Source organism: Myotis myotis, unplaced genomic scaffold (assembly GCF_014108235.1).
Source record: "Myotis myotis isolate mMyoMyo1 unplaced genomic scaffold, mMyoMyo1.p scaffold_m19_p_3, whole genome shotgun sequence".
NCBI lineage: Eukaryota > Metazoa > Chordata > Mammalia > Chiroptera > Vespertilionidae > Myotis > Myotis myotis.
The window spans coordinates 207,292,850-207,307,199 of record NW_023416335.1 but is presented as its reverse complement, the minus strand read 5'-3'; the positions used below and the strand labels follow the sequence as shown (position 1 = coordinate 207,307,199).

The window sequence follows — 14,350 nt, the reverse complement described above, 5'->3', positions numbered from 1 at the left end:
GCACTGCCTTAGAGCAGAGCGGCCTCCGACACACTCTCGCTCAGAAGGTGAGGATTTTGGCGTCTTTGTACCACCTCCTCTCATCCCCCTTCGATTCTCGTTTGTTCATTTAATTTGGGATTATAGGCAAAGATGATGATTTACAACCCAAGTCTCCTCTTTTAAAAAAAATTTTTTTAAAATACGTTTTTATTGACTTCAGAGAGGAAGGGAGAGGGAGAGAAATAGAAGCATCAATGATGAGAGAAACTCATTGATTGGCTGCCTCCTGCACGCCCCCTTTTGGGGATTGAGCAACCTGGACATGTGCCCTGACTGGGAATCAAACCACTGAGCAACTCCAGCCAGGCCCAAGTATCCTTTTTAAAGAAATATTTCTGGCACTGGTTTTCAATTTTGCAATCATTCTTACAGGAACTATTCTTAGACTTGTCACTGTGTCTCTTTTTTCAAAGCTTGTCACCAATCTTTATATAGACAATTCCATTTTTTAGTTTCTTTATATAGCTGTCTTCTCCATTTTTGGTTTCTAATCTAGATATATCTCCTGGTCGGTGTGTTAGAAGTCATTTATTTTTACAGGAAAATAGAAATGTAAAGGGCTCTCAGGGGGTGAAACTTACAGCTAAGAGCACACATGATGTAGATGGTGGCAGAGGATGCTGGCAGCATTGGACAGAATGTGGGACAGAGCCGGGAAGCGTGGGGAGACATCAGCAGATCAGGTGATAGGCCCGGGTGCACCCAGGAAGGCCCAAGGAAAGCTCCCGTTAGGCTCAGCTCTGGCTGAGAATATCAGCTTAGCCTTGGAAATTGTGAGAGGTCAGATGGGCTGCTCTCAGGGTTCAGGCTGAGATTGTTGTGGTTTTGGGGTTTGGCCATTTTCTGGGTCAGACAGCAGAGGCCGTCCGGGGCCAGTGGGACACAGGGCTGGTCGGTGGGCATCTGGGCCTTGTACTCCAGCTAGGGCTCTTCCCAATGCCCACACGCTCCGAGTCGCATCCATTTCAGCAGGGGGCAGAGGGTCCTAGGAAGAGCTGGGCAGCTGGGCAGAGAGGCGTGCGCAGGCCTGCAGCCAGGGCAGGCTGTGGCACATCCGAGGGCAGCAGGAGGCTGTGACTGGAGTAGAGGATCAGGTGGGACTTGCAGGAGATGAGAAACAACCAGAGCCACGGAGGGCAGCCGTGTAGGGCAGTCATGTGGGCCACGGGAGGGACTCAGCTTCTGCTCCGAAGGAGACGGGAGGTTTTGGAGTTCTGAGCAGAGGAGAGGCCAGTCTGGCTGACATCTTAGAAGGCTCACACAGCTGCTGTGTGGGGCTGGACAGCAGAGACAAGGGCAGAAGCAGGGAGACTGGTGAGGAGCCTGTTCCATTAATTCAGGGGGGACAAGATGAGGCTGGCTCCAGCGTGATGGCTGGGGCCAGGGTGACGCCTGGTCAGAGTCCGGGCACGTTTTGAAGGTGGACATAGAACCCTGGGAGATTCTTTCCAGTACTGGCCCTGGCTGGGAGGAGGCTAATGTTGTGATTTCCTCTCTCTAGGCCAGCTCCTCGCTCACTCCCACGGTTTCTCTCAGGGAGCCCCTGCTGCCGGGCACCATGACAGTGAGGGGGGCCGCACTGGCCCCAGATCCAGTGTCGCCCACGATGGCGGCAGCCTCGCCCAGCGTCTCCGAAGTCCCCGAGGGCAGCCCCACAGCCATGGAACAGCCCGTGTTCCTGATGACAACTGCCGCGCAGGCCATCTCCGGTTTCTTTGTCTGGACGGCACTGCTCATCACCTGCCACCAGGTACCGGCCAGTCAGGAGTCCCTGAGCCCGAAGGCTAGAAGGATCCTGCGCGGTTTCTAGTCCAAAAGGTATTAGTTAGGCGCGGGCAGGCGACGCTGCAGCGGTAAATGACCCCCATGATCTCCGGAGCTCCTCTGGGAGAAGGGGACTGCTTGCTCACATCCCAGCCCAGTGCGCTTCAGGTTCCACCTGTGGCTCCAGCATCTTGCAGCTCCAAGGCATCATCCACCTGACCACTGGGAGGAGGGTCACGTGGGAGGCACTCTGGGTATTTACCTTTCAAGATCCAGAAACGACACTCATTTCTTCTGCTCACTGTCCCTGGGCCAGAACTGGTCCCGTGTCCAGCCTGAGCTGCACGGAGCCTGGGGACTGTGCGTGAGCACCTGATGTCAGTCCCGGGTCCAGCCTGAGCTGCAGGGAGCTGGGGGACTGTGCGTGAGCACCTGATATCAGTCCCGTGTCCAGCCTGAGCTGCTGGGGGCCTGGGGACTGTGCGTGAGCACCTAGTTGTCAGTCCCGTGTCCAGCCTGAGCTGCAGGGAGCTGGGGGACTGTGCATGAGCACCTAGCTGCAGTGACCCCTTCGCAGATGAGAAAATTGGGACCCAGAGAGGGAGAAGGGAGGGGACTAGCCTATTTACTTAGTCGTTGGCAGAGCTGGGGTAGAAGTCAGTGTCCTGTCCCCCGTGCTCACAGGCACAGAGGAGCCTGGTGTGGCCTGAGACGGGCCTTGGCTGCCTGAGCAAGGAGAGGTTTGAAGGTTTCCAGCAAAGACAGAGGCTGAGCTTTGGGTCCCCTTTCAGCTCCTCTCCCGCTGCCCTGTGTTCCCCATCCTTTCTAGAACCCAGTTGCTTCATTGCAGATGGGGAATATTTTGTTCTTTTCTTTCCGAGCCCAGGGCTCGGCTGGGCCAAGTGTGAAGTCATGAAGCTGGGATGGGGGACTCGGGCTGGGACGAGGTTCCTGGCTAGAGCAGGTCTTGGCATTTGTGTGCAACTTTTATCCCCACCCCCCATTTCTAAAAACCGCATTCATTCTCCCAACTGCCCGTGCGGCAGGAGCGCTGCCTCTGTTCCAGCTGGGAAGGTCAGACAGGTGAGGACATCGCTGCAGCCACGCAGCCAGGGAGAGCATCCACCCTGCGTAGAAGTGGGGGTCCCGTCTGCCCCGTCATACGTTAGTTAGGGGATGGGGCGGGTGGGCACCCACCCCCTCGCCTGTGAGTTAGCTCCATGGCCCAGGGACCAGGTGTTTAGGGAGGTGGAGTGGGGACACACACTGAAAACCTTTGCACCACACAAACCTGGCCGTGCACGAGGGTCCCAGGGTGCTTGTTACAGCTGGATTCCCCGCTTGGATGTGGACAGTCTCGGGCATGGACTCGTGCTCCTGAGTCTGTGAGGCCGGCCTTGGCGCCACCGCTTGCACCCCCACAGGCTTTCTGCACCCCGGGGTCTGATGCTCGCAGCAGCCTCACACTCACCGTGCCCTTTTGCAGAGGAGGAGGCTGAGGCGCACGGTGGAGTCACTCGGTCACAGGTCTAGTGAGTGGCTGAGCTAGACCCCTCGCCCGCCTCCCCCCGACACTGCTCCTCTGCCCGCAGATCTACATGCACCTGCGCTGCTACAGCCGCCCCAACGAGCAGCGCTACATCGTGCGCATCCTCTTCATCGTGCCTATCTACGCCTTCGACTCCTGGCTCAGCCTCCTCTTCTTCACCAACGACCAGTACTACGTGTACTTCGGCACCGTGCGCGACTGCTACGAGGGTGAGGACGTGTGGGCGCGCACCAGGGAGGGCCGGCGTGGGCAGCGCACCCCTCCTGCCTGGCGTCTGGGAGCCACGGGCCCCTCTCCTGGTTTCTCCTCGCGGGGCCACCCCTCGCTTCTTTACCCACCATCCAGGCCTAGAGCGACAGGTGACAGCACAGGTGTGGCCAGAGTCTCACCTTCAGATGCCCTTTGCGATGGGGCTCCCAGAGCAGCATTACAGACACCTGGAAGCAGGGACTCTCCCCCCGTGTCCCCTTTCTCAGCTCTGGTGTCTCAGACGGGTGCGCAGGCAGCAAATGAGCGATCTGTCTGTAGATAGAAGCTCCAGGTGCAGATGGGTTGGGGTTTATCCAGGAGTCTGTGGGGCAGTGCGGGGCCTCCCTCCCCATGTGCCTTAAGTCTGAGGGCTTTGTCCCTGGAGGAGCTCTACTGTGCCACCCAAGAAGGTGGCTCACTGCCTTTGGGGGCCTCTGCTCTTGCATGTGATGTAGGGGCATCACCAGCTCTGGCACTGAGCTCCAGGCACACAGGCCCTGACCAGCCAGCCCTCCAGGAGTCTGTGCCACCTGCACAGTCACCGCAGGGCAGGCAGCCTCTCTCACCGGGGCCCAGTGGTCCTGGCCTGAGGCTTGGAGAGTGAGCTGGTGCCTGTCAGAGGGAGGGCGAGGAGGAGAGTCCGTTCTGGGCTGAGCGGAGAGCTAAATTGAGCAGAGGGAGGAGTCCCCGTGTGCCCAGCCAGGGTGGGGTGGCTGTGGGGGGCTGGTGGCCGGAGGAGGGATTGCACTGGGAGCCAGGGACAGGGACATACACAGCCTTGCTGGCCACACAGGGAAATTTACATCTTCTTTCTTACTGTTGATGCCTAAAAATATGATGCGAAATTGCAGGCTACAAAGCTCTCTACATGGGCTGTGGGTGACGGAGGGGCCAGAGGCCCCAGTACAGGCCACAGGCCAGCAGCTTGGGGAGGAGGGGTCCTTGGATTCAAGATCCCTTCTGATGCTCGCCCCCTCTCACGGTCGTATGTGTTCCCCGTCTCCTGTACCTGCACTGCTGGTTCCTGGTAAAGTGACCAGATGTGGTTTTCCTTGTGTTGTGACCAGGCAGCTCTGACCATGACCGCCTGTCAGCTTCTCTGACCTGGGAGGGCTTGGTTCTTGGCCCTGGGCTTCATGCTCGTCCCCCGAGAAACTGGAGTCTGTTTCTGCCCCGTTTTGAACCCGTGTGTCCCTGAGCACTCAGAGGCACAGGAAACGCCTTTGGATTTGGTGAGGAAATTCAGATGCCTAACACCCCTCCCCACCTGCCCCTTCAGCCACACCGGCCTCCCTTCTGGCCTGGCACACCGGGTGTTCACCCAGTGCCCACAAAGCTCTTCTCCGTGGGCTCCCCCTCCTCCATCTGGGCCGCGGTGTCCCCTCGGAGAGGCCTTCCCGGTGGCTCCCCTCCCAGACCCGGTCCGCAGCACACGGTGTGCAGTGAAGTGCCTGGTTGGTTCTCCCCTTCCTGAGGGCAGTGCCAGCAGAGCCGGGCACATGGTAGGTGCTCCCTCCTTCTGGCTGTTTGGAATGAATAAGGGACTTGGTGAAACACCTGCTCTGTGCCTTGCGTTCATCCACATGTAGCCTCATTAAAATCCCTGCTGGTGTCCCTGCCTCGCCCTGCCGGGTGATGGTGCTGAGGCAGGTGGGGCTCTAGTGCCTGATATTCCTGGAAGCAGCAGAGCCCCCAGCAAAACCTCTGGTACCTCGGGAGCCACAGAGGTTGGGGTTGGAGAAGGTGAGGCCAAGAATCCTTTCCATTCACCTGCCAGCCTCGCATGGCGCAGCCTCTGCTTCTGTTCATTCAGAATAAAAAAGCTCTGCCCTGCCCAGGGAGCCTCCCCTGTATGGTCGGGGGACAGGCCCTGCAGACTGGGGTGCATGGCAGAAGGGGGCACAGCCAGGGAGCCTTCGCATTGCCCTTGCTCCGGCCCCAGAGGTGGCAGCAGATGGTTGGCGGCTCCTCCCACTCCAGAAGCCTCTTTGTTCAGGCCCTGCCTGTCCAGACCTTCCTCCCAGCTACAGAAAGGTCCTTTGTAAGAAGTCTGCGTCTCCTAGCAACGCTGTTGTCCCTGGGCCCCTCCCAGGCAGTTTACAAACAGGGCCCCAGCCGCCGAAGTACAGGCCACCAGCGTCCACAAGCTCCGTGTCCGCGCGGGCGGTGTGGCCCTCGCCTCGCCCTTTGCCGCACCTCTGCTCCGTGCCTGGGACCCTCTCCCATAGTTTTTATATCTACAAGTGCTGCAGCTCCGCAGGACCTGCCCCCAGCAGGCGTGGTGGCGGCGTGTCCCTTACAGTTCAAAAAGAGGCCCCCATGCGTTCCCCTTCCTCCCAGTCTCCTGAGACGGGGAAGGGGCAGGAGTGGACGGACTGGGCCAAGGAACTCCTACTTCACAGTAGCCAGACCTCTGCTGGCCATTACGCGACATTTGCTTTTCTTTTTAACAAAATTAAAACAATGAACATTTTATTTTTATTAAAGTCATACATGCATATGGACGAAACAAGCTGCCCCAACTCCTCTGACTCCCAAGTTCACTGCACTTGCAACTCTTTTTTTATTTTTATTATTTTTTTAAAATCAGGATGATCATCTAACCAATGGAGCTACCCGGCCAGGGCCACTTTCAACTCCTTAAACTTTTTTTCCCTTGAATAACCTAAAAACGTGCGTAGACTGTTGTTTCTGGATTTTCCAGTGTCATGTAGTGTTTAGTAGCAGACTTCTTCCTCTGGGCGGCTTGTGACTCAGGCACTCACCTCCGGCTGTGCACACCCACACGCTTCGCTCCTTCATCTTTTTAAGGTGACAAGCGTTTCTAAGTCCGCATTTCGTGTGTGCGCTACTCCATGTCTATAAACATTGTTCAACGCTGAGCCTGCAGGTGCCTCGAGATGACATTTCCTTGTGCTTTTGCTCTGCTGCCACTTGTCTTGCTGTTTGGTTTACTCTGTTTGCTCTGTATCTGTCATCACTTTGTTCCCGAACGCTTCACTGAATTAGAAGCGCGCCTTCTCTAAGAGGAGGCGCATGTCCCTTCGCTCTGGGTTTTCCTCGGTGCTGTTCCTCCTGACGCCCTGCCTCCTGCTCTGGGCTGGGTCTGGCCTCCTGCTCGGCAGCTGCCCTGGGTCTTCCCTCCCAGCGTCCTGGGAACCCTGGCTCCTGTGCTGACCACCTGTCCCCTGGGGTCATTTTCCCTTGTTGGTGATTCGCCCTCTCCTGGTTAGAGCTCGGCTCCCAGGAGCTTCCTGAGAAAAGGGTGCATGGGGGTTCTGTTTTTTGAAATCTGAAAATTGTCTACAGATATGTATTATATTGTTCTGTTTGGTTAGTTGTCAATGGGAGTACAATTCTAAGACGGAAATTACTCTCCCTCTGAATTCTGAAGGCAGGTTTTTCAGTCTTTCAGCTTCCAGCATTGTTTTCGGAAAGTCTGCTGGATTCTGATTCTTTTTTTAAAAAATGGACTTGAGAGAGAAAGAGAGAGAGAGGAGAGAAACATCATTTTGTTGTTTCATTTATTTATGCATTCATTGGTTAATTGTTCTATGTGCTCTGACCAGGGATCGAACCCACAACCTTGGCATCATGGCATGACACCCTAAATAACGGAACCACAGGCCAGGGCTGGGTTCTGGCTCTTAATGTCTGTGTGTGACCTGCTTTCCCCTTTGCTTATGGTCTTTGCCCCCAGTGTTCTGAAATCTCAGAGGCGGCGGGATAGTCACTGTGCGGGGTGCCTGGGGGCCTTCACGTGGAAGCCCATGTCCTCCGTGCCGAGAATGTTCTTGCGTGTTCCTTTGCTACCCCCCCTCCCCCCCCAGTTTATTCCTCCTTTCCGGAATTCCTGTTGGAAGGATGTTGCACTTCTGGATTGACCTGTAAGTTTTCTTTATGGTTTCTTTTGTTCTATTTCCCAGGAGCTTTTAAATTTTATTTTAAATATTTACCTTTGAGCTTTCCTACGGAAGGTTTTGTTTTCTTTATCGTGTTGTAAAGCGTCAGGCGCTCTTTCCTGTTCTATTTTATAGTCCCTTGTGCTTGGTGTGGGAGAGAGTATCTCCCCTTCCCGGGACGCTAATTGCAGTTTTCTTCTGTTTCCTGCATTATCTCGGTCTCCTGACTTCCCTGTTTGTTTGTCTTGGCCTTTGACCTTTGTTTTGGAAGCGCTCCTCAAGTGTCTGGTGTCCTTGGCTATTCTTTGTATTGAAGAATGGGGCTTACACTGCCGGCCTCCCAGTTGGGTGACAGGACATGGTTTTCCTGTGCCGTTTTTACGCAGTGGTGGGGACAGGCACTCGATGAAGATTTTTTTATCCTGGGCCTGTTTCCCCAGGTCATAATGTTCTCTGGGTGGTGAAAGCTGGGCACGCTGAGTTAAGGGTGCAGTTGGGGGAAGGGACCTAGACACCTCGCGCTTCACATTCAGACCTCATCTGTTTTCTGCAAGTGTCCGCGTTGCTGCCCTCGGCTGAGCTGAGTTCTCTGAGGAAGGAGCTGTCCCCACCGGCCAGGAAAGTAAAGGCCGCACAGACTTGCAGCCATGTTTTCCACCTGCACCTTCCCCTGCAGTCCTGGGCCCTCCTGGTCGGGGGCCACGCTGACCATGCTGCATCTCAGAGCTTTTGTCAGCACTGCTGTCGGCTGCCTCCGGTGCCATCTCCTTGTCCTTGAAGGCTTGTACTTTTCCACCGATTCATTCTCATCTCAGTGGCATTCTGGGGGGAGGGGGAGGGGGAGGGGGAGAGGAAATAAACAGCTTGAGTGGGTGGTAATATTGCCATTTTCCAAGGAGAGGGCGAGTCTCAGAGAAGTAAATGGCTAGCCCAGGGTCCCTCTGACCGAGTACCTACCATCTGGTGAGGGCTGTAACTCACACCGCAGTTCACACGGCAGCGCCAGGCTGGGGTAGCCGGGAAACCAGCCCCTTCTCTGCATTTAGTGTTTGATTGTGGTCGGCGTGGGAGGTAGCTCCTAGAGATAACTCTGAGGCAGCCTGAGGAGCTGGGGAGCTGATCCAGGGGTGCAGGAGGCCAGGGTGCAGAGGAGAGGGCTTCCCGTTGCTTTACGCAGCACTGTTTTCCCAGTAACGATGGTGTGGGCTCACAGCTTTACCACCTATTTTTCATTAGGCTTAGCTCATTCTCACCTCCCAGTTACCCGGAGGAATACATATCACCCCCATTTTACAACCGTGGGAAGGAATTTGAGAGGCTAAGAAGCTGGCCCAGGATTTCCCACGTGCTTGCTGGACGCCAGGCTCGCCTGGGGCTCCCAGGCCCGGGGTTGCCCTGTGCCAGGCTTGGTGAAGGAACACAGGATGAGTTTCTCAGCGAAAAATATGAACTCTTGTCAGGGGAAGAGGTTTTACAGGCCTGGATGAAACAATTAAAGAATGACGCTTCATTCACCCAGTTTCAGATTTGGACAAGGTTCGCTTCCTGGAACCTGGCCCCAAATGAAACATCTTGGTGGAGAGAGTGTAGCCAGAATGAACCCGGCCGAGGGCCGCAAACACGCCACAGAAGGCCGGCGACGCCATGTGCTGCCAGGACTCACAGGAGCTCTGATCAGAATAAAGAGGTTTGCAGAAGGAACCAGCAGAGGTCCTGAGAGAGAGAAAGGGCATTCCAGGTGGCAGGAAGCAGGACCAGCAAAGGACAGACATGACATGGGGAGTGTGGGGGAAGGACCTGCCTGGCAGCACCCCTGGGCCTTTCGTGTCGGGCAGAGCCCGTCGCCCTGGCTGTAGTGCACTGTGCCCATTATTGTCCGCAGTGATCATCAGTCCCTGAAAAAAGGAAAGAAAGTCCTGAGGCCCTCTTTACTGAGCAGGGAAGATTTCTGTCCCAAGTGGTCAAAACTGAGTTTCCCGGGCTCACCCGTGAGTTATCTGAAAAACGAATGCCCGAGTCTTTCCAAATAACAGTGTCTGTGTAGCAAGGACAGCGAGGCCCCGGGGCTGCTTTCGGTGCGGAAGGCGCGTGGAGGAGTGAGCTGGCGATGGCCAGGTGCACCCAGGGCACAGAATGGGGCCCAGGGAGTGTCTGTGGAGCAGACGGGTGCCTCACTTACCTGTAGTGTGGGAGGGGGGGAGCCGATGAGGACGCCTGCCCCGGGGTTTGCTGGCAGAGGCTGCTGAGTGCACTTGTCAGGGAGCCCCTCGTGAAGCCTTGGGGGCCCCCAAGGCTGTGCTGTTGCAGTTGTCCGGGAGGGGGGCAGGGATGAGGGGGGCGGGGTGGAGAACAGTCTCTTGGAGGACAGCTTCCTTTCCCTGCTGCTCCGGTTGGAGAGAAAGTCAGGCAGGCGTCTCGGGGTTGGAAAGGAGGGACCTGTAAAGTGTCAGCTGCTCAGGCCCTTTATAGTTAATGCCTGTTAAGGGGCTGCCATGCCCTGGTTGTGGCCCATGTGAAAGGGCCGAGCTCTGATTGCATGCTTCCACTAGCAGAGAGCTCACTACCTTGCCCCTCTGAAGACTGCCTCTTACACTGAGCAGAGGTCGTAGGATCCACCTCTGGGATTAAGCAGGTCCTGTCTGACCTTCTGGGCAAGGTTACTGGCGCACAGATGAAGAGAGTGAGTGCCAGTGTCTTCCCTCCAGGCCTCAAGGACCCAGGACAGCCCGCATTTCATCCCCACCCTGTCCTGCTCTCCTGACTGTGTGCATTTCTCTAGGCGCACAGGATGGAGCCCAAAGTTCCAGTACCTCACTTTCCCGAGCAGGAGACGGAGACAGACAGACACCGTCCCTTCCCTCATTCTGGACGCCCTGCTTCACACGGGAGGGCCTTTTCTGTGGGATCCTTGGTCATTTCTGTGTCCCCAGGGCCCAGCACAGAGCCTAGCACAGAGGCTGTAGCAAACATTTAGGGGGCATAGAGTTACTCTGTTTCTCTGAGGCCTCCCAGGGGCCAGAACTGAAACCATGGTCAGGGGGAAGTCAGGCAACAAGGCCGCTGGCTGAGAACCTCACTGCGAATCTGCTGTGCTTTCCCGATGCCCAGGGCAGCATATCTTTGTGTTGGTTCCTGGGGTGTGTTGACTTGTCATTGTGAACACCCTGGCCGGGTGCTGGGGTGGCTCTGGAACTCTCTGGTGAGGGATTGGCTTGTCCAGATGGTCCTGGTGTGGGCTGGTTGGACCATCTGGAAGACAGTCTGTCTTGCCTCCCTTCTCTGAGAGCGCGTTATCGACTCACTCATGATTCTTTAACAGACATCGTCACCAACTTGGTGTTATACAGACTCGCTGGCCAGAGCACTGGTAAAAGGTCGAGAATCTTGAGCTGAGGGATGGATGAGATTTGACAGTTCTGACCAACTGAGCACAGAGCTTGGCTGCATGCAGACCTATGTGATACAGGAAAGGATGTGAGCTCAGGCGCCAGGCTCTTCTCCGTGGATGGCAGGAGGCCTGGCTGTGAGAGTGGTTCCGTGTGGAGGGGCTGATGAACTTCGGCCCCTGGGGGTTCCCTGGAGGGTTTTGTCTTTCCGGCCTGGAAATCTGATCACCTTGGGGAAATCTGTTCAGCATCCCGTGAGAGGGCGAACTGGAGCACAGAGCTGAGTGTGGGCATGGCTGCCTGCCCTGCTGCTCTGAGCCCCTGGAACCTGGGCCCAAATGAAACATCTTGGTGGAGAGAGTGTAGCCAGAATATGTGGCCATGTTTACAGCTCCAAGTGGTAGGACCACGCCCACACCCAGGAGGGCTGGCTCGGCGTTCATGGCTTTCCTGCCACTTCGCTGCTGCTTGTACTGGAAGTTCCAGGCGGATGGGCAGAGAGCTCACCGTGTGGGAAGTGAGCATGGCAACAGGACAGAGGAGGCCACCAAGGAGAAGGCGGCACCTCAGCGGGTCCCTCTGGGAGGCAGAGGGACCAGAATATGTGGCCTCGGGACGCGTGAGGAGCGTGCACGCCCTGGGAACGCCACAGGTGGTTTTATGTCTAGGTTCTACTTACATGGCTGTGTAGGTAACGATCCCAAACAGCCCCGTGTAAAACAACCGTCTGCTTCTGCTGACTGCCAGGCAGGCATCAGGACGCACGTGGGCATGGTGTGCCCCTGCCCGTGGTAGCGGGGTCTTGGCCGGGGCAGATTCATCTGGAATCTGACTCACTCGTGTGTCTGGCAGTGGGTGCTGGTGTCTGTTGGGCCCTCAATTCCTCCCACGTGGGGGTCAGCCTGGGCTTCCCGCACGGTGACTGGATCCAAGGGCAGGCGTCTCGGGAAAGAACAGAGGAAAGAGGCTTCTGATCCCAGTGTCAGATGCCACGAAGCATCGCTTCTGCGCCACCCGGTCCACCGTATGCAGCGGTTGTGTCAGTGTCAGAGAGTGTGGCCGTCTTTGGAAAATAACCGTCGACCACAATATGGCTGGACCCAGCCTGGGATGGACACATCCATTCCATGTGGCCTCGTGTGGGTTTGGACAAAGGCCATTAGCAGGCTGACGTCAGATTTGGCTAGATGCTCCCTCCCCGTACCCCAGAGTAGTTCTTGTCGTTGAGTGATCAGTGGGGATGCCTGCAGTCACCAGACATCCTGAGCTGCTCCTGTGCTGGGCCGGCAGCACACAGGGTCCCAGCCCATCCCGGGATGCTGGCCCCTGAGGGAGGCAGGCAGGTAGTAGCCGACACGCAGCCCTGCTGAGTGCTGCCCACTCGTCCGAACACTTTGCATACTCACTTCAACCTCGCAGCCTCCTGTGAAGGTAGGGACTCCCGTCCCCATTTAACAGATGAGGAAACTGAGGCTCACAGCTAATCCCGTGGCAGACCCAGGCGGCAACCCCTCTGCTCTGTGTCTGCTAAGGGGTAGTCCCAGCACAGTGTGGTAGGTGCTATGGGTCGTGTTCATAGAGGGTGCTCCCTGGGGCCCTCACTTCCAGGCCCGAACCAGCTGTGAGTGGCAAAAAGCACCCAGATACCTTCCTTTCCAAGTTGAAGGCCACCGTTCGCCACCGACTGTGTCGCCAGCCTTTCGTGTTGAGGTCTGCACAGCGTCTGCACGTCATCAGGGCTGTGGGTGAGAGAACTGGCTTAGGGTGGCCAGAGACTCGCAGGGTAGGTGGTGTCTGATGGGAGTGCGGAGGGAGGGGCACCCCAGGCAGTGGGAACAGCCAGTGCAAAAGCAATAACCTGCTGATGGAAAGGGGCGTCCAGCGTTGCTGGGCAGGAAGAGTGAGGGGTGGGCAGGGACCACGTCATCAGTGGGGAGACCCTGAGTGCCAAACCAGGGGCTGTGCCAGGAGCCCCGAGGCCTTCGTGCTGCAGGGGACGCAGGGTCAGAGGAGAAGGGGCCTCTCTGGCCCCATGTTGACCTTGCCCTGGCCATGCTTTTCTGGATGCCTCTCCTCGCTCCCTGCTCCGGCCCCGACCCTCCGGCCCCGTCCTTTGTGGTGTCCTCTGCCACACACTCACTCTTTCTTCCACGCTCGCCCTCCTCGCTCCTGGCACACCCCTTCGCTCTGGCACCTGCAGGCAGCAGCCTTCGCTTTGCTGACCCAGCAGACATCTCTGACCAGGAGCCATCACAGCGCATTGCTGTATTTATAGCGTAGCATTTACAACATACTTCTCTGCCGGCGGGCGGTCGCTCTCGCAGATTCTATCTTTGTGGGGATGTCCAGTCGCCTCCTGACTCAGAACGAGCTGACCCAGCTTCTCAAGACGTGTGCCTCTTTCCGCACCTCTCCTGTGTTTAGTGCAGACGCAGGTGCACTGCAGGTTGTGAGCGAACGGAGTGCTGCCGTCTCATTCTTGCTTAGAATGTTTCCTGAGAGCCCCCCGGAGAATGTTTTATTGTTGTTTTGCTGTAAATTCGTGGTCCATAACACAATAGAAAAGAGCATAGGATGAATTCTAAAGCCAGTACCTGGTTGAACCCCAGAGCGGGCACACGGCCAGCTCCCCCAAGGCCCCTCCGTGCCCACCCTAACCGCCTGTCCTCCCGTCTCCCCACACAGAGCTGACTTCTGAGGTCGCCATGTGCACGCTGTAGAGTGAGAGCAGTGCGTAGCATCCCAAGCAGTGCGACTGGTGCGGCCTGGTTTTGGTTAAAATGGAGTGTTCAGCTCACGGTGCGGCTCTCCTGTCCCTCAGGGCTCTCTGTTGCTGCTGTGACTGGTCTTTCACTTCGTTGCTGCTCAGAGTTCTGCCGTCTGTTGACCGTCCTGTTGATGGGAGTGGTTTACTGTGGACCCTCTTTTCACAGCCTTGGTCATCTACAATTTCCTGAGCCTGTGCTATGAGTACCTCGGGGGAGAAAGTTCCATCATGTCTGAGATCCGGGGGAAGCCCATCGAGTGAGTACACAGCTCCCTGCAGCCCCGCGCCCTGCTTTCCAGGCCTGCCTTCCTCCGAGCTGTCCCCGCAGCAGCTGGACATGCAGCTCCTCTGCGCCTGTGGCCTTGACCTGCTGTGTCTCCTGAGCTTCCCGAGCAAGGCCATTCATTGGGACTTTCGGAAGGGCCTCCCGGCTCTCTCTCCTCTGTCTTCCCGTCTTTTCCTGTTTCTCTCTCCCTCTTGCACTGTTTACAGTCAGTGCTTCTCAGGTGCTTTGTTCCCCGCGGGCCGCCGAGCTGCCTGCTCCCTCATGCTTTACCGCAATTGCAAATGCTCTCCGCTGGCTCCCTGTACTTGGCCTCGGGCTCAAAGCTGCCTGGGCTCTCTGCCCTGTCCCCACCCCACCCTGCTGTGCCCTGGCTTGTCTGGATGTGCGGGAGGGCGTCCCCCAGCC

General features: G+C 56.8%; 2 protein-coding genes across 8 annotated transcripts in view; one reads left to right on the top strand and one right to left on the bottom strand.

The window, feature by feature from the left end:
* Positions 1–14,350, top strand: part of TMEM184B (transmembrane protein 184B) — a 48,807-nt gene that overhangs the window by 24,840 nt on the left and 9,617 nt on the right. Inside the window, exons 1-4 of one of the 5 annotated variants that reach the window (XM_036297003.1) lie at positions 354–725; positions 1,544–1,792; positions 3,399–3,564; positions 13,826–13,916. In XM_036297003.1, the coding sequence (XP_036152896.1) occupies positions 660–725; positions 1,544–1,792; positions 3,399–3,564; positions 13,826–13,916 (572 nt within the window). In that variant the 5' untranslated portion in view covers positions 354–659. Of the gene's footprint in view, positions 1–353; positions 726–1,543; positions 1,861–3,398; positions 3,565–13,825; positions 13,917–14,350 lie in introns of those variants that run through there. The other 4 variants (XM_036297005.1, XM_036297006.1, XM_036297004.1 and 1 more) reach the window with 4 other exon arrangements.
* On the bottom strand, positions 6,060–14,327 carry LOC118649697. Of its 3 annotated transcripts, none has more exons than XR_004965719.1 (3): positions 12,540–14,314; positions 8,464–9,942; positions 6,060–8,328 (listed from the first exon to the last, which is right to left on the bottom strand). XR_004965719.1 is itself a non-coding variant. In XM_036297008.1 (3 exons), exons 1-3 carry the CDS (start codon positions 11,711–11,713, stop codon positions 9,018–9,020), a joined length of 783 nt encoding a protein of 260 aa, XP_036152901.1. In that variant the 5' UTR covers positions 11,714–14,327; the 3' UTR covers positions 8,337–9,017. The 3 variants fall into 3 exon arrangements, 1 of the variants encoding a protein (XP_036152901.1); XR_004965720.1 differs by having other exon boundaries at positions 6,060–7,077; positions 7,561–8,328; positions 8,464–14,301; XM_036297008.1 differs by lacking the exon at positions 6,060–8,328 and having other exon boundaries at positions 8,337–9,401; positions 9,686–9,942; positions 11,572–14,327.